Genomic DNA, 24,376 nt, shown 5'->3' on the forward strand with positions numbered 1-24,376 from the left:
TTCATAGTCTCGGGCACAACTTTAGATATTTTTACCAGTTCCATAGAGTGGAAATTTCTGAACCATACAGCATTCTCCCACTGGCTGCACTAAGCAAAACTTAGCTATAACTGGCTTTTCCTATCTGCCTGTATTATATAGTATTAATATTTTGCTCTTCAGATCATTAACCTGGGATGACTGGGACATAATTATTATTTCCAAAGAGCTTGGTGCGTATTTGTGGAATTGCTATCCTGTGCTATAAAACAGTGATCACGTGCAAGCATATAAATGTCCCCAATCATCAAAATCTGTGTGTTACCAGTAAAGTTGCCAAGAGGCCACCATGGTTGTCCAGTTAGTGATACATTTTCAGTCCATGGAGTAGATCTTGTTATTGTAAAATAACAGCAGAAACTCAGTTCTGAGGTTCTAAGTGCTTTTAAGTTTTCGGTCTCTGCCATATTTTGATACCAATCAGGCACAGATTTTTGTCAGGAATCTTCTTTTGTTGACTAAATGGGTTTTGATTGGTGGCCTAGTGATTGGGTTTTGCTTCTGTGGCCTCGCTCGTCCCCTCTGCTTTGGTGCCTGCCTTCTACACAGTTCACTCACGTGTTCTGAGTAATGCTCGTTCTTTCTTCCAACTTGTCTGTCTTCAGTTGAGTTCAGCGCCAGACCCCGTGCTGGAAACAGTCTCAGGAATTTTTCATTCATCAGACATTTTCTTCCAAAGAAAAATTCTGAGAATAGGAGGGTCACCTTGAGAGTATATTAATGTAGTTCAGTTGTGTGTATCGTGTGTGTATGTGTGTATGTGAGAGATGAGAGAGAGAGAGAGAAGCAACGTATGTATCACATACCCATAAGCAATTGAATATTTGGTAGGAAGCCAATTCTAGAAATAACACTTCCCAACCAGCATATCGAAACTATCTCACTGTCATTTATCTGTCTTGATATTACAGAAAGCCCATATTTATATGAGGCACTTCTCAGATGTGGTTAAATAGCTGAACTTTTGTCCTTGCTTTAAGTTTTCCCCCAGATCTCTGAGAATTGATAATATCACTGGAATGCGGTATGTATCTGTTTCCTGTAGAATGAACTTAGGGCTGGCAGCTAGAATGCTAGTGGTCTTGGATTCCCTTGCCCTGTCATTTCATAGAAGCAGCAGTGAAGTTCCCCTGGAGGAAATCCCACCCACCACGCCAGGATTCCGTCACATATCATTGGTCTGAGCCGTGTGTACTTAACACTCAGGTTTCTGGGAGACTTGGCCAAATGTATCTGAAGTAAGAATTCCAACCATAAAATTTATATATAAATATCTGAATGTGATACGATGAAAGGCTTGCTCACAGAGGAAGGAAAGGAAGAGAAATTTCATAAAAAAAACTGAAATACATAGTACAAGATATCATTTCGTTATGCGTAGGTTTTGTTTTAGTAGCATCAAGACAGACAGAGAATAGTTTTATGCAGGGCCGGCCTCATCAGTTCAAATCACCTGTCCCCACTGGGAACTTGATTGTGAAAGTGTTGTTGTTTTAGTTGCTAAGTTGTGTCTGACTCTTTTGCGACCGCATGGACTGTAGTCCATCGGGCTCCTCTGTCCATGGGATTTCCCAGGCAAGAACACTGGAGTAGGTTGCCGTTTCCTTCTCCAAGGGATCTTCTGACCCAGGGATCAAACTCACATTTCCTGCATTGGCAGGAGGATTCTTCACCACTCTGACGCCTGGGAAGCCCTGTGAAAGTGTAAAGAACCTTTATATTGGTTGTTGGTAGTTAGAGCCTAGTCTTCCATCAGATTCTCCACTTCATTGAGTGACTTGCCATATAGCCAGCTACTGAAGTCAGAAACCCAGGAGACATCCTTGTCCTGGCGGTTTCCCTTACGCTTCACACCCAGTCCATCTTCACATTCTGTTGGTCCTGACACCTGCCAAGGACATCCCCCACCCGTCGACTGCTCTCCATTTCTACATCATCACCTCCTTTAGTCACCGCCATGTTTTACCTCATTTCCACTCTTGAACCTTCTAAGCAGAACTCTGAAAATAATACATTGTGTTTTCAGTGGCTTCCTTTTGAATCTAAAGCCAAACCCAAGCTCCTCATCTTGGCCTGGAATGTGCTGTGTAATTCAGTACCTGCCTGATGTTCCACCCTCATTGTATGCCCCGTTCCCCTTCCTCTCTCAGCTCTGGTCAGTGTGGCCTTCTTTTATTACTAGAGAAGCCAGGCTATCTCCCAGCTCTCTTTTAAACCTGGGAAGCAGTTACTCTCATTTTCACAGCTGGCCTGCTGTCAGCTTTTAGGCCTCAGTTTGAATGGCACCTCCTCCAAGAAGTCTTTCCTGATAACTCTTATCAAGGCAAGTATCCCCAACTACTTTTCTTTTTTAATCACACCAGCACATTTATTTCATTTGTAGACTAAATCACAAACTCGTATCTGTCATTCCTTTTAATGTATTTACCTATATTTATTGACCTCCTCCCTCAACCAGGTGGTAAACTACGTGTGGTTAAGGACTTTATCCCACACTGCCCACTGATACAGCACAATTAATATTTGTTGAATGAATAAAGGACTCCCAACTGCATTTTATAGTTGTCAAGTTTACTCATTGAACCTGATCATTGAAGTCAGAATGTCTGATTACTTTAAATTTATATTTATTTCGTATTTATTATTTTATATTATTTTATTTTATGCAGTGGATTTTTTTTAATAGTAGTAAAATACATAAAGTTTTCTGTTTTAGCCATTTTTATGTGTATGGTTCGGTGGCATTAAGTACATTCACATTGTGTGTAGCCTCCATCCATCTCTAGAACTTTTTCGTTTTCCCAAAGTGAAATGCTATACCCATTAAGCAATAACTCCCCATTCTTACCTCCTCCGGCCCCTGGCAACCACTATTCTACTTTCTCTCTGTGAATTTCACTATTTTAGGTACTTTATATAAATGGAACTTGTAGTGGAATATTTGTAATCAATTTGTTTTTATTACCCCTTTACTAACATAGGATTTTACCCTCCAAATGTGAAAATCTCATTTATAATAATAATATTCCAAAAAGTAGTAATCATTTTCAAATTTTAATGATAAAATATTCCATTGGACTCCTTTGGAAATTTAGTTTGCTTTTCTTAGAACTTATATTTGGGACTTCAGCAGTATTACAGGGCACTTTTGAGATATAAGAGTTGATCTAAGAATATGTTGGTCCTGGAAATTTTTATATTGAATAGCATTGATCATCAGGCCCTTTACTCTTACGTCGTTAATCCTGCTTTTGGATGGTAGAGAATGTTTTCTACTTCCCGGCTTTGAAGAAAATACAAAAGAACAAATAAATCATATTGTTACATAATACTATTGTTTTTGTCTTGCTGTTCAATAGCTGATGCTCTGTGGTGAAACTGCAGTTTGGTTTAATGTGGCACTCATACAAGCCATTTTAACAGTGAATAATATCAGAGCCAGCTGGTTCTTTCAAGTTGAATTTGCAGACCATTAAAACTGAAGACACTCTGTGATTTGATCATCTTGATGGTAAATATATCACCCAAACCAGAATTGACTTTTAGCCACCACCCCAACCATTTTAATTTTTTTCTAATAAAAGAGTTCAGAGATAACTTTGGGGGAAAATGGAAATCAGTACAGACTTGTAGGACGTGCAGTGAGGGAATGAATAATGTCAGGTAAGTGATTATTTGGAAATGAGATCTTCTCTTCCCTGAACAAGATTGCTTACTGTTTTCTTCATCATGGAGTAGAGTAAAATGTGGTAATAATTTTCTGTAGTCAAATTGCTGACACACAAAATTGGGTCCGCAGAACTATGGCCTGGATTTTGAATTGCTTAGTCTGCGTGTTAGATTAAATGCTGTACAGCACATCACCTTGCTATTGCAGTTTTGAATGATATTTGTTTAAAATTTATATGTCAGTATTTTTAACTTACAGATGAAAGAAGTTGAAAGTCACAGAAAATATTCACACAGAATAGTGTTGTTCTTATTCCTATGCTTTGTTTCTAAGATGGTTTTTTAAAAATTAAAATTAAGCTGTATCTCAGATACAGTTGGGGCTTCCCAGGTGGCACAGTAGTCAAGAATCCACGTGCCAATGCAGGAGGCACAAGAGACTTGAGTTTGATCCCTGGATTGGGACGATCCCATGGAGTAGGAAATGGCAACCCACTCTAGCATTCTTGCCTGTAAGATTCCATGGACAGAGGAGCCTGATAGGCTATAGTCCATGGGATCGTAAAGAGTCAGACATGACTGAGCTGCTGAACACTAGCAGAAACAGTTTCTGAAAGTAAACATTTTCTATAGTGTAGTTTAGTACAATTTGCCAAAAGGTCATATTCTTTTAATAACATTGTGTAGACCATGCTTCATAGGCAATCTTGCATGCAGTATTTTATAGAAATGTAGGATTAGAAAGTAGATTAAAAATGTATTGGGTCATTAAAAAAAACCAGCTTAAATGAAATAGGAGAGGCAATACTGCATAGGAAAATTAGCTCTGAAAGGATTTCCAGCCTTCCCTAAGGATTTTTATTACCAAGTATTTCAAACCTCCATTAAAGTTGAAATAATAATATAAGGATACCCACATACCTTCTACCTACACTAAATATTTGTTAACATTTTCCCACTTCTATACATATACTCTCTATGTATATCAGTTCAGTTCAATTGTTCAGTTGTGTCCAACTGTTTGTGACTATATGGACTACAGCATGCCAAGCTTCCCAGGCTTCCATCACCAGATCCCGGAGCTTGTTCAAACTCATATCCATCTAGTCGGTGATACCATCCAACTGTCTCATCCTCTGTTGTTCCCTTTTCCTCCTGCCTTCAATCTTTCCCAGCATCAGTATATATGTGTGTGTATATATAACATATATATATATATATATATATCTGTACATAATATATATAAATATATATATTATATAGTATATGTGTATATATATTGCATGTCTGTATGTTCCATATTATATATAATTTTTTTGTTGTTATTGTTTAGTGCTAAGTCGTGTCCAGCTTTTTCCAACCCCATGGACTGCAGCACACCAGGCTTCCTATCCTTCACTATCTCCCAGATTTGCTCAAACTCATGTCCATTGAGTCAGTGATGTCATCCTACCACCTCATCCTCTGTTGTTCCCTTCTCCTCCTGCCCTCAGTCTTTCCCAGCATCAGGGTCTTTTCCAGTGAGTCAGCTCTTCGCATTAGGGGGCCAAAGTATTGGCGCTTCAGTGTCAGTCCTTCCAATGAATATTCAGGGTTGATTTCCTTTAGGATTGACTGGTTTGATAACTCCTTGCTGTTCAAGGGACTCTCAAGAGTCTTCTCAGCACCACAGTTCAAAAGCATTAATTCTTTGGCTCTCAGCCTTCTTTATGGTCCAACTCTCATATCCATACATGACTACTGGAAAAACCATAACATTGACTATGTGGACCTTTGTCAGCAAAGTGATGTCTCTGCTTTTTAATACACCATCAAGGCTTGTCATTCTCCCACTGGACAGCCCAGGGATTGAACCCGGATCTCCTGCATTGCAGATGGATTCCTTACTGTCTGGGCCACCAGAGAAGCCCATATATAATTTTATGTATATTTAATTTGTTTATATTTAGTGTAAATTATATATTTAATTATATAATATATGATATCAGTGTGATTTATAATGCATTTTATAAATGTATGTATTATTACCTGTGTATAATCATATATTATGTCTGACTCATTGGAAAAGACCCTGACGCTTGGAAAGATTTAGGGCAGGAGGAGAAAGGGGTGACAGGGAATGAGATGGTTGAGGCATCACTGACTCATTGGACATGAATTTGAGCAAACTCTAGGAGATAGTGAAGGACAGGAAAGCCTGGTATGTTGCAGTCCATAGGGTCGCAAAGAATCGGACACAACTGAGCAACTGAAGAACAACAACAATACATTTGTGGTCTGTTTTGCTAAATCATTTGAAAATTAAATTACATATATCATAGTACTTTACCTCTAAAAAATAAGGCCATCTCATATATAACCACAATCCCATGATCACATCTAAGAGAACAGTTCCACAATATCTTCTAGTGTCCAGCTCATATAAAATTTCTCCAGTTGTCTCTTTTTGAAACAGTATCCAGTAAAGTTTTGGTTATTCGTATCTTTTTAATCTAAAATAATAACTCTACCTTCTTTTTTGTGTATGAGGGGTCATTTACATTTGGAAAAGTTCAGGCCAGTTGTCTTTGAAAATCATGCATGCTTGGTTTTCTGATTCCTTCTTCATGGTGTTATTTATCTTGTTCTTCTATCCCTGTATATCCTCTTGACTAGAAGCTAGGTAGGTCTGGAAGCTTGATTTAAGGTTTCACTGTTTTTGGCATCCACTTATTAGATAATGTTTAGTATTTCATATTTCATCATATCAACAGGTGTGTGGGAAGATTTCAAAGTGTTCCACTGTAGGGCAATTCTGGAGGAAATGAAAAGTTAACTTTTGGTGTTACTGATGTGAAGTTTGATCAATGTCTTTGGATCCCCCTGGAATTTTACTCAACTACCAGCACCCATACTGGACAAAGAAGCTAGAAATGGGAGTTTATGGTCGTGCAGTGATATCGTGTATATAAATGTGCTCTGTCACACTGGAAAGAGAGAGCTTGGCAATGTGAATTCATAGACTGTTAGGACAGTGGAATAGTTGGTGGTTAACCCTCTTAAATTTTGATTTGTTGTCTGGCTTAGTGAGCATGTAGTCAATATAATTACTAAGGGATATAATAAAGTGCCTCATAATCAGTCAACCCTATGGAAATGAATACTTTGTTGTGATTAGAATGCCCATCCTCATTGAGAGACACAGTTATGTTGCATGGCAGTGATCCCAGTTTATGGCCTGTCTCACATTTCTAAGGTTAGACATTCAGGTGAGCAGTCAGCTGTGTTGTAAGCACTTTGCAAACTCACTTATGGATGCCCAGGCACCATGCCACATCTACTGAATCATCTTCCATGAGGGAGGTGTATGGCAGGACAGGGCTGAGGCTCAGGCATCAATTCAGTTCAGTTCAGTCGCTCAGTCATGTCCGACTCTTTGTGACCCCATGAACCACAGCACGCCAGGCCTCCCTGTCCATCACCAACTCCCGGGGTTCACCCAAACTCATGTCTATTGAGTCGGTAATGCCATCCAATATTCTCTTCTCCTTCTGCCCTCAATCTTTCCCAGCAATCAGGGTATTTTCAAATGAGTCAGCTCTTCGCATCAGGTTGCCACAGTACTGGAGTTTCAGCTTCAACATCAGTCCTTCCAGTGAACACCCAGGACTGATCTCTTTTAGGATGGACTGGTTGGATCTCCTTGCAGTCCAAGCATCAGTGTTTTGCAAAACATCCCCAGGTGATTTAGGTCCTAAGGCTAAGAATGATTAGAATAAGAAGAGATAGTAGCAATTATGAGACTGATTATGATCATGGAACTTCTTTGCCTTCATTTTGCTCAGACTGAAAGTTCTCTGAACTCCTTCCTCGAAAAGCTGTATTGAAATTCTATATGTCAGGAGCTTAATGTGTCCTAGGCCAACCTACCTGGAAGGAAGAAGCATGCTGTGACCCTCTGTATTGTGGATAAATTGATATCTTATTGTTTTGTTTATAATTTTTATGAAAAGATGTGTTTAAAATAATTGGAGCCTGGTGCCCAAAATTATATCCTTGTGTCTTCCCTGCAGTTTGTGGTTTAGTGACTGGGCAGGAGTGACAAGAAATCATTGTACCACAGAATATTCTTTTTCTATGAATGATGCATTTGCTTCAGGGTGAAGTCTGACTGCAAATGAAAGTGAAATAATACCACAGGTCACAGCATTCTGGGCTGTAGATCTGGGAAGGAGGTGAGGATGGGAGGCTGCAGATGTACGTTGGTTCAATCCCAAGCCTTGAGGCCAAATCTGTTGGGACTGGGGAACAATCCTTGAGCCTAACCACTCATAATGGGAACATGTAGATGCAGAATTTCCCATGAACTAGCCACACTAGAGAAAGCCAGTTAAAAACAATTAAAATTGCATTTTTATTTTAGAAAGGCTTGGCCCATTGCCCTAGTTCATGGAGGTCTTATAAGGAAGTGATTGCAGAGCAATCTGTGAACACAAAATATTTTTAATGCTATATTTTATTTGCACTAGGAATAATGATTTACATTGCAGGAATGAGTCAGATATTATCCAAGCATTGAATTAGGCACATTCCCTGTCTAAAGCTGGGACTGTCTGAAAAAGAGTATGTAAATTTAGCCTAGTATCACAAAAGTGCTATGGGAATAATTGTAAATAATTGGATTATTAGTAAGGAATTGGGAGTATGGGCAGATTTTTTTCTGTGGTTGGAGTATTGGACAAAAAACAGCATAACTTTGGCAATCTAAATGAAGCACAGGACAAAAGGCACATGCTGCCAAATAAGAATGACATTTGAAAACCATGTTAATACAGCATTTACCTTCCAAGAGATTTTTAGATCCAATTCTGTTTCATCCAGATTATGCCTCTCCCTCTGTGATCAACCATTTTTGTTGAAAACTTGACTCTTCAAGTACCCTTACATCCACTTACGAAGCTGCACTGTCAAATGAGCTGGTTTTTCTCTTTGTCTGTAGTGATAAGGATCTAGTGAGGAAATGTGTCAAGTCAAAAGATTTCTGTTGTACATATTCCAACTCTTTGCCAAATATTTAGTGTATTTAATAAAGATGGATCCCTGTGGGCTCTAGAGATGCCTAATGAATATTGTCAGAATTAACAAGTATTGTTTCTATTCCATGTGTTTCATATTGAAACGAGGGCAAAAATTATTGACCCTGGAAAAGTCTTAAGGGTTATTTTTCTTTTGATGAAAACCTTCCAGTGAGGAATTCATGTCTGAAGTCTGGAACCAGTGTTAGATAGGACTGACTCAGATTTTCCTAGCATTTTCTAGTGTGCCTTGATTTTGCTCGTGTCACTCAGAAAACACTGTATTTGCATATACCCTGAATCTTTGCAGTTCTCATTTGTAAGAATTCCATAGAGTATCTTGGCAAAACAAAGAGGAAAAACAAACCCAAACAGTGTTGAAAACTATAAATTAAAATTCATGTTCCATTATGTTTTATAAAAATTGAAAAATGACATACCAATGTGAGTCTGTTGGATTAAAATATTTACATTTGTCTCAATAAGTTAGAAAGAAAATAGGAAATAAACCTAAATTTCTTTCTTTGTTACCTAACATGGAAGTTTTCATTTTTTAAGTAAAAGATTATGTTGCTGTGATCTTTCAGTCTCAACTATAAGATGTATATAGTCATAAAAGCCTTGATGTGTGTTGCATAAGATTAAATTAAATTATTGAATAAATTTTGTCATAACTTGATGGAAAATTATGCAGCAATTAAGGTCATATTTTGGAATAGTATTTACATGGGAAAATGATTTTGCCAATACTAAGTAAAAAAAAAAAAAAACAGGATTCAAATTTGACTGTTGGGTATAATTCCAATTTTGTGATAAAAAAGATAAAGCTTACATATAAAATTATGTAGGATAATATAATTTGGCAAAACAAATACAATATTGTAAAGTTTAAAAATAAAATAAAATTAATTAAAAAAAAAAGAAATCAGGTTTCTTTAGGTGCCATTATATGTGATTTTTATTTTCTTATTTATATGTTACTGCCTTGTTCTAAGTAACTGAAATAATTATTTTTGAATCACAGAAATATATAAAAGATTATAATATAAAATAAACAACATCTATCAGAGAAGTATTTATTAAATGCCCTTAGTAGTATTTGGGGGTTCCCTGGTGGCTCAGGCAGTAAAGAATCTGCCTGCAATGCAGGCAACCCGGATTTGAGGTCTGGGTCAGGAAGATCCCCTGGAGAAGGGAATGGCTACCCACTCCAGTATTCTTGCCTGGAGAATGCTACAGACAGAGGGGGCTGGCGGGCTACAGTCCATGGAAACGCAAAAAATTTAGCATGACTGAGTGACTAACCCACACAAGTACTATTTGGAAGAACTGAGCCAAAGAAAGAATGATGGCTTAAGCATTTGACTTTGTCCAGGCACTTACTGTGTTTAAGAGCAACTTGGTTGTACACCACCATGGTGCTGAGTGACTTCTTTATTGATAGAATGAAATGAGGGCAGAGATTTTATTCAACAGCTCAAGCACTTTTGGATTCTGGTTTGAATACAGTGTCTATGGAAGACAATAGTAGATTTTTAATAGATCTGGCATTTTATGAAGGATATTAAAATATACTTAGAATTTGACAATATAAAAAGCTAATCAGGTAAAAAAATGTGGAAACAAAAAAAGACAATAGTAAACTGAGGAAGTATCAGGAAATAGGGCTGGAAAGAAGGGCAGGGGCAGCAAAGGTCTAAGGCTAGTTTTCTGAAAAGATAACGCTACTGCTGTTTATGTCCCAATTACACAACTTTTGGCCTGTTTGCATATTCCTGACTAGCGTTTACTTCATATTTTTCTTTATATTTAAAGTTCTTTTATTCATTCTCATCATAGCAAACACACCTATGAAATTATGAGTCTGGTGTGTTTGTATTTTTTAATAATATGAATTAAAATTAATATGTAACTATTAAAACCATATGATATAAAACTTCCTTGCATCCCATCATAGCACACTTTGGTAAGCACTGGAGTAGAGAAACAGAGATGTGGAGATAAGGACTTGACTTTTGGACCATTCTGCCTATCTCTCAAGTGCTGCCGTAATTTGGGCTGGTTTTCTTGCTATACTTGACTGGATGAAGCTTTGTGTTTGGAATTTCCTAGAAGGCTCATCTTCCAGCACAGGCATTAGGGCAGTGCCATTGACCACAGGTGACCCATTCTAGCAAGATAGAAGGGAGAGTGAGGAAGAACATTTAGTGATGGGGAGCGGATGGGGTCGCAATTGCAACAGAGAGAAAGGAGGAAGAAATACACAGGATGGGGGTCCGCCAACTGGTAAGAGTCAGCTGTTGCCCAAATACTGTCATGGTTCAGCCTGTTCACTCTTGTGGGTACTGTGATAAAGAGTTGTCCTGAGTGAATTTCATCTCCTGTCCCCTGAACTACTTGGAGAAAGAAAAAAGAACATCAAGATGAAAATATAGCCCAGTCACACCCAGTGATTTTCATGAACCTGTAGAATTCAGTGGTGAAAGGAACTTAAATGGGCTCACTTAGTCCACCCCTGGACTCATAGGAAATGCTCTATCTGTGTACATCCGCAAATGACGTGAGGAAGCATGCAGTGTTGGCTTGTGGATAGGAGCCCAAGAGTCTTGCCAAAGCCCAGCCTCCCTTATCTGCCAAGACCACTGTAGAACAGAAAGGGCCATTATGGCCCAGATTTCCACTACAGGGAGGCTGCCGATAGCCTGGCTTTGGTCTGCTGTGCTCGCTATATCATAATCTTTCTTGTTTGCTGGCTGCTGAATCCAGATTGACTTTCTCCCTTTAGAAAAAAAAAAAAAGGAGATTTTATATTGGGCAAGAATACTTGAAAATGGAACTTCTCCTAGGGTCTCAGCTTACCTCTGTTTGCTTTAAGATGATCCGTTTGTCTATGGGGTATGGTGATTTCAGATCAGTGCCCTCTCTTTTAAATATCCGATGTCTTTTGCAGAGCTAACTGTTTTGGTGGTTGTTTTTGTTTTGAATGAGGTTTTTTTGTTGTTTGTTTGCTTTTTTCTGTGTGTGTTTGAAGTAAGATGGACCCAATCAAAAGAAACAAATAACTATTTCTGTTTTTCAAGAAACTCCAGAGAAAAAGGTGTGCTGACTTGCCTTGTTGCAAGTTTGAAATTCTTTGTTTTCGCCAACCTAAATAATAATAGACTGTAAGCTTAATGAGGGCAGGGATTTGATCTCTTTTAATCACCAAAGCATCTATATAAAGCATGGGAATGGATTTGTAATAGTTCCTGATACATTTTCGTAGGTGAATGAATGTGTAAATAACGTTATTGTGTCATTTTTGGATAGCATGTCCCAGTTGTAAAGTATTTTCCATTAGCTCATCTGATCCTTGCAACAGCATCTTCAAAGTGGATAGAATCTGATATTTTTATCCTCATTGTGTAGATGAGGTACATGCAGTTCAGAAGTGGTGTACCCCAGACTTCACATGGAAGTTGGTGATGTGTGGTTCTTTCCATTCCTGAAGACCATTTTGCAATTTGGAATCCGGCAAGATGGGTCCAGCTGTTCTTCTGTGTGAATCTTCCTGCTTTTCTAGACCTTCACGGAATTCTCCTTTTTTATTTTCAGATTACAGGACAGGTCCATGTTTTACTGTGATCAGCAACCAGATGTGCCAGGGACAGCTCAGCGGGATTGTCTGCACGAAAACGCTCTGCTGTGCCACGGTCGGCCGTGCCTGGGGCCACCCCTGTGAGATGTGTCCCGCCCAGCCCCACCCCTGTCGCCGCGGCTTCATTCCAAATATCCGCACAGGAGCTTGTCAAGGTAAAGCCCGGGCCAGTGGAGTTATTAATGGATCCATCTTATTTGCTCTGGAGAGCCATTCTCCAGTGAAGTTGGAGAGAATGGAAAAGCAGTGTCAGAGGCATAACTTCACGATTTCGCTGACGGCATGATCTCCAGCTTAGGCATTAGGAGTGTGGCTCAGGAGAGAGCAGCTGGCCCCTCTGGACTTTTTCCTTGCCAGCAGTCCCCCTACCCCCCCGCTCTGACCCCCAAAGTGTTTCCCAGGAGTGATATGATTCTGTTTACAGCAATGTTGTACATTATAGTAATCCTGTGTATAAACATGAAACAAAATTTGTGAACAAGGTAGTTTGTTTTTCTTAGCTTTTTTTTTCCCCCTTCGTTTGAAATTGTTGGAGTTCCTCTGTCTCATGGGTTGTACTTAGTTGACCTGAAAAAAATTGTTCCTCTCTCCATTTTACATGCTACATTATGCTTTTTCTTTTTTATAAAACAAGTCAGAAATAAATTAGGATTTGTTTCACAGTTTTAAATATCCCCAGATGTCGCCCGCTCGCTTCTTCTCCTGCCTCCCATAGAAGCCCTTACTCTGTTTTTGGCTTTTACTCCTGTTCTTCCAGCTGTACAAATTCTTTTATTGTCTGGATGTCTGGCAGGAAATAGGAGGAAGTGAACAGAGGCAGCTCTCCACTAAACTGATGGGCCTGAAAACTTCCAGCCTGTATCTGTTTCCTTTAGACATCTTCAGTGCTTTTTTAGAAAGTTGCAGTATTTTCAGAAAATTCAAGGTATGCTTTTCAGAGGCACATAGATCCTAGTTTGGTTTTGTTCTGTATGTCAATTCTAAGGATAATGTGCAATGAAACAGAGCTTGAGCTTAATCACACAGTTCTGTGGAGCTCCTTTAAATTATACTTCAATAAATTCTATTTCACATGAACACTGTCAATCCTGGCCCTTTGAATGTATCCTTCTGAATGTTAGGAATAGCAGGAAGTCACTTTGAAACCCTAGAGTCGCAAAAGGGTAGATTGTACAATTTTGTGTAACAAAGAGTAAGTTTCATTCTGCTTTTCCTCTGGTGCCTTCTTATTTTTCTCATCCTTGGAAAGTCTTAGGGAGTTTTGAAAAAAATCGTTGGCCTTGGTGTTCTGAAGATGGCTAATACCTCTGAACTCACCAACAGTGACCAGAAAGCCAGATTTGAGGGCCCCGCTGCCTGTCCATGAGCCGTAGAGGCTGAGGTGCTGAGAGAATCTGGGGGAAGAGAGTAAAGAGAGGGAGGGAAATGCTGCTTCTCCATAGCTTTGATATTCGTTTTGTACAATCCAGACTTTTACACCATTTTCTTTCTGTTCCTTTCTGACTCTGCTATTCAACATCCAAGGGAAAAAAGTTTTTTTATAAGAAGAAAATTCATGAAAACCCATGGAATCAAAATGGCACTTGTAGTACCACTTTGAGAATGAAATTCTTCATGCCTTTTTTTGGAAAGAATCTGTTATCAGCTTGGGACACTGTTTTGCTGCTAATGTTTTTAGTCCTTAGTCTAGATGCAAGGGGCTGTAGGCAGTGGGCTCAGTGAAGAGTTTATTCCATCTTCAGTCTTGGAATATATGACCAGCGGAGTGTCCTCATACATATCTCCTCTTGGCTGGAAATTGTGATTGAAAGACTATCTAGTTTTGAGTCCATGTCCAATTTTAATTTCAAATAACATTTTAATGGACACATTCAGCATATCAAGAATGGAAAATTCTGGTGCAAGACAAAATTGAGATCAGCTATAAAAGATAATCTAATTATACTCACATGTTGTCATTGATTTGTAAGGCCAGGACATTTCATTTAAAATAGCAAATGACAATTTAAACCAAAATAAATTGTTGTTCAGGCAGCAACCCTCTTCCAACGTGGCAACTTGTTTCAAAAACACAGATTACTAGAGATTTTACCATTGGCAATTGCTCTCTCACTTCACACAATGAAGAGTAAAACTAAAAGGTAAATAGGCTTCCATGTTTCCAAAAAAATACCCAGAGGAAGAAAAGTTAGACTGCCTCCCTAGGTTTTTTTTATTAAACCAGAGTTTTGTGTGTTATGGATGAAGAGATTAAGAGGATATACATGTACGTTTGCCAGCATCTTTCTAATGAGCCTGGAATGATGACTTTTGCTCCTGGAAAGTTAATATTTGGGGTTCCATGTAGGACCACAGTTATTTCTTGAGTGCTGAGGGTTTAGCAGTGAACGAACAGAAAAACTGCACTCTGGAATCTTGTATTGAAAACATCAAAACAAAGCAAACAGATATTTATTAGGTCAGCTGGTGATTGGTCCTATAGGAAAACATGAAAGAGTAAGGAGAAGTGGTGAGTGATGGGGAGCAAGGCGGGGGGCATGGAGAGGGTCCCCTGCTGCAGGAGAGCAGAGGTCTGATGGGGGCCGGGGACAACATGAGCCGTGCAGCTCTGTGGAGGAAGGATAGTCCAGGCAGGGGCCCCTACTGCCAAGCCCTGAGGCAGGAGCAACTTTGCTGTATTTGAAGAACGGCAGGGAAGCCAGTGTGGATGGAGAGGAGACAGAAAGGGAGAAGGTTAGGAGATGAGGTCAGAGCGTAGAGGGGTCAGTGAGACTCTTGCAGGACTTAGCATGGAGCTGGGATAGGAGCCGACTTACCTTTAAAAAGGTTCCCTCTGGTGGCTGCTCTGCTCTCTCTTCTTGGCTTAATTGCCTGGGTTGTTTAATTTTTATTGTGCAAGACAATTCTCCAGAATTTACAGTGAACATTTTCCATTTCATTTGTATAAAAACATGAGCTGTCTCATGTAGTCTGAGTGATCTCATTCAAGTAAATTCTGTTTGAACTGAATCACTCAATATAACTCTTAAAGACAGTGTTACTATAGAAATGTGTTGCATTTTGACTCTAAGGATTTCTTGAATACCTCTAGTTATCGCTGTCAATCTTTTCATTATCGTATCCTTATACTCTGCCACGTGCATAATAAAGCTCACAAAAGTTAGTACCAACATGCTCCTGTGTATGAGGAAAGATGGAAGATGGGGAAATAAAAGAATACCTGTGACTTCTCATAGAGCATTACTGACAAAGTTATGTTACTCAAATTATTCATTTTGTATAATGTAATTGTGAGAAACGGTTTCTCTCATCATGTTCCAACTGTGGTGATGGACAGATAATGCATTGATATAAATGTGATAACTGGACAAACTATCGTATTTTCTTCTGCAATGAATTTGATATGAATTTCTTTCTCTCTGTCTCGCTCACTTCTAAAATCTGACAGATGTGGACGAATGCCAGGCCATCCCTGGGCTCTGTCAAGGAGGAAATTGCATTAATACTGTTGGGTCTTTTGAGTGCAAATGCCCTGCTGGACACAAATTTAATGAAGTGTCACAAAAATGTGAAGGTAAGAAATATCGTGCTTTGCAGTTAAGGGGTGGAGGGGCGGACAAAACCCACATCAGTGATAAGCTATTTTCAAATTGTTCCTAGATCCTTCTGTCTTGGTTATTCCTGTGAATGTGTAAATAGAATATTCTTACCAGGAATAATATGCCTTTCTGCTATTGAACCAGAAAAAGCCTGCAGCTTTTTCCATTTTATAGACCTAAAGTAAGAGATCCATCTGAATCAAATTAAATATTAAAACATGAAATGTTCTTGAACCAATATCTGGGTTAAAATGTTCAAGACACATGTTTTTGCATAGTTCTAGAGACATGAATTTGAATTTGATCATTACGTATCATTCAGAATGACATATCTTCTGTTGTTTTTCTAGTTAAAATATATGTTTGATTTTTTTTCCTCCCTGTGGAGAGATCTACTAACTCATCTATTTATGCTCCTGGTACAAGTTTAGGATTTTCTTTTCTTCCTATCAAATGGAAACTTTTTAATGCTAATCAAACAGAAAAATAACTTGAGGTAAATTTATATATTTGAATTTATAGATTGAACTTTTAAAAATGTGTGTACGGAGAATGTGTTCATATTCACCATTTCTGCTCTTTGCCAAAATGAGGCCTGGCTTCCAAGTGTAATAAATATATTTTTTTTTATGAGAGGGAAACATCCAGGAAATAAGTAGGCAGCATTGAATTCTTTTCTTTAGTGAGTTCATGTATCGTATATATGTAATGTTTGACAGTGTAATAGCATTCTCAAGGCAACATCTCTCATCAACCTGAGCGCAAAAGACCTTTTCCTTCATTCTCCACTCACTGTCTTTGGGGTGAGAGAAGGTTTCATTTTGAGGCAAGCACTTTTGTTGAAAGCAGTTGCTGTTGTATCTATACTCCTAAAACCTAGCAATGAGGAAAACATACTAGGTCATTTGTCAGGAATTGGATCATTAATCTTTCCTTGTTGATGGCCAGAGTATATCATATGTGCAAAAGGCAGCTTTAAATATGAGTTACACTTAAGAAGTTTAGCTTCTACTTGCCCTGAAACTGAATAATCTGTGATAAAACCATCTTTATGGGTTCGACTTGTTTTTAAGTTATTAATCATCCTATAATTTGTAATGATATGTTCTTGAACATAATATAAACAGGTGAGGTAGCTGTGAAAATACTTAGGTTCTTTCTAAGGAAGTAGGGCTTCTTAAAAACATTGTTTCAAGCCAACAAAGTTGACTCCATAGGCTAATGTATTTTAGAAGTTATATTGTGGATTAAGTTAGAAGTAGAGAATGTTGATACTGAAAGGGCAAAGAATTTACTTGGTTTTACCCTTTTACATTATAAATTAAGAAATTGTCTTGGGTGTGTTAAGTGCCCTAAGTCATCAGATAGTGTTAAAACTTCTTTTGATTCACACTCTGGTGCTTGTTGTATCATATTATATTGTCTTTTTTTCCTGGATGCAAGTCATGGCTCCTACTTTAATAACAATATTTCCTAATATTTTGGAACATTTAAAATATTATGGTATAGATTTCCAGGTAGTATCATACATATCTTTTAGGACATTCATAAGCTTTATGGTTTATCGTGTGAAAAACCCACATCAACAATGTGTCATTTTTAGGCTTTTTCAGCTTATATTCAGCTTCAAGACATGTAGTTAGCTTTAGGGCAATATGCTCCATATGACTTGTCCAGTCTGTGTTTTGTTTTCTGGGATTATAATAGCTTCCAGTTTCAACTAGAAATGTTTTCCTGTGACCCTTGCTTTCATTCAGACCAGTGAATCTGCATCAGTCAGAATTGCTCGTTTCCTCTCATTGTGAACTAGACAGAAGATGCACAGATTTAATGCTCGGACTGAAAGAAAAGTGATTCAAAATCCTTTCATTAATGCTAAGAAACCTATTAGAGTAGTCTGTCCAATGAACCAAAAATTCAGTCTGAAAATTACTTAATCCTTTTCCACAAATATGTTTTTTTCTGGCTACATATTGAAGTCAGTAGCCAGATAAAAACAGAATACTTTTGGCTAGACCTTTTTTTTTTTTCTTTGCCATCTCCTGTTACATTAAATTCAGATGATGGTTTTTTCCACTTCCTTTTAATTTTTTCTATGCAAAATTGACATGAGAGGGGACTATCCCATTAGTACTGTATGGACTGTGACCTGGAGACTGTTTGGGCACTGTTGCCCTGTCTAACTCTGGTAGGAAAGTAGTCAGAACGTCCTCTGAGAATGCTTGGTGAGGGGTCTCCTCCTTCGACTTCCTGGCTCTGGGAGTGGGGTCATCTCCAGGTGGTAAATAGAAGGATTTCTGGAAAATCTGGCACCCATCACAGAGAATATCAAGAGCCCACATGTCCCCTAGGAAGACGGTCAGGCCATGGGCTAGGGAGTGTTCTTGGCCCTTGTCAAAATGGTTCCAGTACCTTTATCATTACTTTGAGTGGCTTTTAAATGTAATTTCCTCTTGCTATGGAGAGGAGGGAACTGGATGCTTGGAAGCCCAGAGTCATTTTTTACAATTCAATCAAAAATTGGTTTTAGCCAATTTATAAGATGCCAACCTCTGCACCCTCGGTGATGGCAAAAGCAGCTTTGTGTAACATCCTTCTTTTGCAGAATGCTACCTTACTTCTTAAAATATCCTCCTTTTCCCAAAACTTTTGGAAAATCATGTGCCAAGTTTTATAGCAACATGTCCAATTTAGGTACCTTTGAAATATAAATTAACAAACTGGAGCAATTAAATAAAAGTGATTAAATTTCCATAAATTTAAAAAGAAAAAGATTAAAATTTATAGCTATGATTTGAGAAAAAGGGAAGCAGAGTTCATGCCCACCTTTGTTGTTGATTTTTCCAGTGACTCTAGAGTGTGCACGCTGAAAGAACACTCGAGCCTTTTCTTTTTGGAAACCAAGTCCGTATTTGCATAGGTTACTGTGGGAGGAAATTAAGAAATAAAAAGTGTAATTAAAGGATTACGTTTTATTTCTGGAAGAAGTCCCTTGGATTCCTAATTAACCACTAATATTTTGGGATTTAGATTATCGCCAGCCCAGCCTTTAGCAATTATAACACTGCATGATGCAAAAGACTTTTTCAAAATGCAGCTCTTAAGTTTGTGCACTCCCTAATATGTGAGCCAAAAACCTTAAGACTTCCCCTTTCTAAAATAATGGCATATTTATCTGATGCAGGGGCTCTCATCCTGTCAGGCACCAAGGAGAATTCCTGGGGCCACTTAATACATTGCTATTGATCGGGCTCCATCCTCCACAGCTGGGGCAGGCCCTGACTCACTGTTCAAGCTCCCCGGTTCCCATCCAGTTGCTGAGCAGAAACTCTGTGATAGAGGCACAGGAGCCCTGGGAATAAGGTAGACCAGCGCTGGCAGCGTCCCTTTCCTGTGTGTGATCTTGGACAAGTCAGTTACCAGCTCTGAGTTACATCGGCTTTCAAATGAGGAGGTTGAATAAGGTGGTATCTGGGCGTTCTTTCCAGTTCTGCAATCAGGCCTCCATCTTCACATTTCTCACTGTTTCTCAGTTGGGATCAGACAGCTGGTACTGCATGAATAAGGAACCATGCAAACTGGCAAGCATGGTGTGACTATAAATTACAAATAAGGCTGATGTGGGGTTTTTTGACACGACTTGAAGAATTAGCTTGTTAGCTTTGTAGTCACCTATTTTACACTGGATTTCAGGTGTCTAATAAAGCAATAATAATAATCTCACAGGCTTGGTGGCACTTAAAATTATTAGTATCACATAATGCCTTTGAACAACTGCCACACTTTTTAGTTCGTTTTTTTCTTTTTTTTTAATCTTACTTTTTTATTATTTTATTTTATTTTTAACTTTACAATATTGTATTGGTTTTGCCATATATCAATGTTTTTTTCTTATTTTATTAGTAATCTAGACAGTCAGGATCTAGAGAGTCATGTTAACTGGTTTCCCCCGTCTCTCAGTCATTTTGACATCTGTGATCTTGGATGAAGCTCCCAGATGCTTGTCTCAGAACTGGGACCCAACTCCATCTACCTGCCTTCCACCATCCTTCCTCCCATCCTGCTAAAGGAGTCCCAGGATAGGGAAGAGGCCGAGGGATGGGAAGACTGCCTGGAGAGAGCAGATGAAACAGAGAGATAACAAGGAAGAACAACAAAGACCAGGGCAGTAAATCAGGAGGAATGGGACTGGCCATCTGTGCCTCTTCCTAGGTCCCCAGCAGGAAGCCAGTGAGGCTAAGGGTATGCTGCTTCCCAGCAGCTCTGTCCTGCCCCAGGGAAACAGGGTGAGCTATTCAGAGCACAGAAGTAACTCTTCTCAGCCAAGTTCTACTCCCCACCGAACCCCTCAAAATGGATTTACTGTTGTGGCTGGCATTTGATACAGATTGATTTTAGTTGATCAATTGATACAAATGATCAATTAGTTGGTCATTGATACAAAAATGCTGAGAAATCCACTGATCTCAAGTTCTCTCCTATGTGGGATCCCTGTTGTTCTATTAAAAGAAGATAAACTCAGTGTGCTAAGAGCCTGGAAAAATAATAGTACGAATGAGTTTCAGAGTATCAGTGATTTTGATTCAGATGCTTTATTTCAGACTTTCACTGTCAGGGATTCCTACCACAGCCTGCTCATGGAATCACAACTCACTCCACTGCCAGGAAGTGATGAGACTGAGAAGCGGGTGGTTCAGGAAAGTGCAAAAGCCCTAGACTCAGGAAGGGAAAGGGTGTGTCACCGAGGAGGGGATGTTGAAGGGGATTCAGAACCATTTAATAAGCTCCTTCAAATTGAACAATTTGACCTGGTACTCTAGCTTTACTTTTGTGAACAGCAAAGAGCTACACACTTCTGTGTGTTTCCTGGCCTGCTGGCCTTTGAAGGTGTGCATCTAGGTGGAAACCCTGCCTTTCCTCCCTGGCCAGCCCCCAGCAGCTGAAGACTTGGGTTTAACATCACTTTGTACATGAACCTCTTTGTTCTTGCTTTGGGTTTTATTCATGCCAGTTTTCTCAAGGCCTAAGTGGAATGCACCGGAATTATAGAAATCAGGTTCTATGATCATGCCGATAGTGTGAGGGTTAGATGAGTTGACATATAATGCATTTGGACAATGCCTGACACTCAATAAAAATTAACTCTGATTATTGCTGTGTTGTCTTAAGGGTCCAAGTCTAAAGTAGCCAGCATGTGAAAGGAGATGTTTCCTACACCTGGCCAAAATTAATTCTTGTTTTTAAATAACTTTTTTCCTGATATACCCTATCCACTTGAATAACCTCTTTGGATATTGATGTCTGTTAAGTGACCTTAATGAGGATGACAACAGTCATTTTTACAAACACATAGAAAAATGTTTCTTTTAATAGATACTATCTGCTCACATAATTTTTGAGAGGTGAAGTTATGTGACTCAGACATTAACTTTTAGGGATACTTTGAGAAAGGTGCACTTGTCTTAATACTTTTGTGTTATAACCTCGTCTCTCCTTTAGGTGAGGTTGTCGGATGCTGTAAGCTCTTTGATATAGCTGTTTGGCTTTTTGTTGGTTTTAGGTAGCAGTGTGACTGGTAAATACAGAAGGATTGATGTTAAAGAACTGCCTTAAAATGATCCTTGAGATTATGGTTAGAGAAGGACTGATGTTGAAGCTGAAGCTTTAATACTTTGGCCACCTGATGCGAAGAGCCAACTCATTGGAAAAGACACTGATGCTGGGAAAGATTGAGGACAAGAGGAGAAGGGGGCAACAGAGGATGAGATGGTTGGATGGCATCACTAATTCAATGGACATGAGTTTGAGCGAACTCAGGGAGATAGTGAAGGGCAGGGAAGCCTGGCATGCTGCAGTTCATGGGATCGCAGAGAGCTGGACACAAGAGTGACTGAACAATAAGGTTATGCCAGTTCAGGACTCTTAGGCTCTGTCCTTGGCTGTTTCTCTGCTTGACTTTCACTGACTCCACAGTGATGTTTATATCTGCTCAGAGTAGAATATGCACCTTTTCCCTTACACAGCTTCACAAGGACGATCTGTCCGGGTTAGCACTGACTCTAACGTAAGCAGTGACTTATTGGTCGGTTTAGCCTCTAACCTAGCCTAGAAGAATAGGGGTTTTGCTTTTAAGAAGGTTAAACTTCATGGAAACAGTGTCACTGCTGTCTTTTTGACTCACCTGGTGAACCTGAGTCAGAAGACACACTTAGAACTCTTATTTTGTTTTGCCAGTGAAGAGCAGTCCTGAACCTAGAGAAGAAAGGCTCTTATTTTTAAACGCCTCACAGTGGCAGTCTAGCCATTGCAGTGTTCCAGGAAGCTTGGGTCAGACTGTCCCTCTCCCTAGGTCAGTGCAGAAAGCCCTACTTGTCTTAGAGAAGAGGCCATGCAGATACCTGGGGCTCACTTTTAGCCCAAGGAGGAAGCCTTCAATTTCTTCTCTCCCCTCATTGGTACGCATCTATTGACAACTGTCAGTGTCTGATTGTGGCTCTTGCAAAGCTCTCCTTGAAGGAAATGGTCAGATTTGCCTAAGCAACTCCCACTGATTCCTTAAGGAGACCCAGTGGCCTCAGGCCCTGAGGACTAACCACAGCTCTGACCTCAGCCGACCCCACAGGGCATTGGGGGATTTAAGTGGTTTTCATAGTTGTATCCTTTGGAGCGAGATGACCAGACCGCTATTCCTCCTCTACAATCAGCCAGTGGATGTGGGCGCCTGGGAAGGATGTAAGCTCAGATGAGACAGCCCTCGGCTCTCAGGCAGTCCCGAGAGGAGCTGAGAGCTGGAGGCCATCTCCGGACGGCACTCCCTGATCTGGGACAAGTCATTCCCTGAAAGGGTATCTGGTGAAGCGTCTCAATGTCTGCCACAATTCACTCCCTGAACCCACAGAAAATCATCATAGTGCCAGTTTGGGAGCCCCTGAGAACACCAGGTTGGCCATGTCTTGGTCAGCAGTCAGACCACATGGTCTTCTCTGTAGGGTTTCGTTTCAGAATCTGTGGAAAATCAGATCTAAAATTCAGGAAGGGATGCAGAACATAGAGTGAATAGAAAGGGAGCTTAACTCAATGCAAAACATGAAAAGGGAAAACAAAATTTTAAACAAAATATTGGAAACTTTAGCATGCTGTAAAGGACTTGAAACAGCTGTCCAATTTTAGATTTTAAAGGCAAAATTTCTTTCATTTTGTTCTAATCTTGCGAATTTGGTAAATTTCTTGGGTAAACCTGTGTGGAAATAAGAAGCACCCTGACTTTGAACTAACAATTCCACGGGCAGATTTTTGTTTTCTTTTGTTTCCCTCGTGGTGCTGGGAAAGATTGAGGGCAGAAGGAGAAGAGGGTGTCAGAAGATGAGATGGTTCGACAGCATCACTGATGCAATGCACATGAACTTGGGCAAACTCCAGGAGATGGTGAAGGACAGAGAGGCCTGGCGTGCTGCAGTCCATGGGGTCGCAAAGAGTTGGACATGACTGGGTGATTGAATAAGTACAGGCAGCTTTTATTCTATAAAGATCACTGTTTCTGGGGACACGATTTGACAAGACTTAAACTCTGAATTCTTGGAATGGTGGACGGTTTTATACTGTGTCCTAAGAATACTGAAGCTCTTCTTTTCATTCCAGATATTGACGAATGTAGCACTATTCCTGGAATCTGTGATGGGGGCGAATGTACGAACACAGTCAGCAGTTACTTTTGCAAATGTCCCCCTGGTTTTTACACCTCTCCAGACGGTACCAGATGCATAGGTAGGTGTGATTATAAACAGCATGCAGTTTCTCTAAATCAGATCTGTAAGAAACATCATCCTAAACAGCTTGTCAAGGGAGCTCCATATCCTTACTTGAAGTAAAATGTACTTTCATGAAGATCTATTAAATAGTTGACTATTCTCTTAAAGAACAGAGGCGCCTGCAGTCTTGCTTTGAAATTTCTACCTCCCATAAAGAGATAGTCCAGGAGACCCTACAGATATACTCAATGTGAAATTAACTTTGCAGCGATGTGACTGTCAGACCTGGAAGCCATCCTCGACACTTCTCTCTCTTTAGCCCCACCTTCAGTCATTTCCTGGGACCTATGTTAATTCAGGTCGGAAGTTTTGCAGTAATCTCTTCATTGCTATCCATGCTTTGTGGTTTCCCTACAATCCACCTTCTTAGATTTATCTTCCTAAAATGATGCTTTGATTAAATAACTCTCTTGCTCAAGAACCTCTGGTAGTTTTCCACTAGGATTTGGTAATTAGTGGTTTTCAATTTATGTCCCACGGAATCTTCATGGGGCTGCATAGCCCTCTAGGATTGCTAGGATGGGCGAGGGGGCAGGAAAAAAGGGGCAGGCTGAGTGGAAAAGTTTCCTG

General features: G+C 39.5%; 1 protein-coding gene across 3 annotated transcripts in view; it reads left to right on the plus strand.

Annotated features, from left to right (window-relative positions):
• Nucleotides 1-24,376, plus strand: part of FBN1 (fibrillin 1) — a 264,664-nt gene that overhangs the window by 109,486 nt on the left and 130,802 nt on the right. For all 3 annotated transcript variants that reach the window (XM_015473179.3, XM_059890186.1, NM_174053.2), the window contains 3 exon segments: nucleotides 12,357-12,554; nucleotides 15,848-15,973; nucleotides 23,637-23,762. In XM_015473179.3, the coding sequence (XP_015328665.1) occupies nucleotides 12,357-12,554; nucleotides 15,848-15,973; nucleotides 23,637-23,762 (450 nt within the window).

This window comes from Bos taurus, chromosome 10 (assembly GCF_002263795.3).
Source record: "Bos taurus isolate L1 Dominette 01449 registration number 42190680 breed Hereford chromosome 10, ARS-UCD2.0, whole genome shotgun sequence".
Classification (NCBI taxonomy): domain Eukaryota; kingdom Metazoa; phylum Chordata; class Mammalia; order Artiodactyla; family Bovidae; genus Bos; species Bos taurus.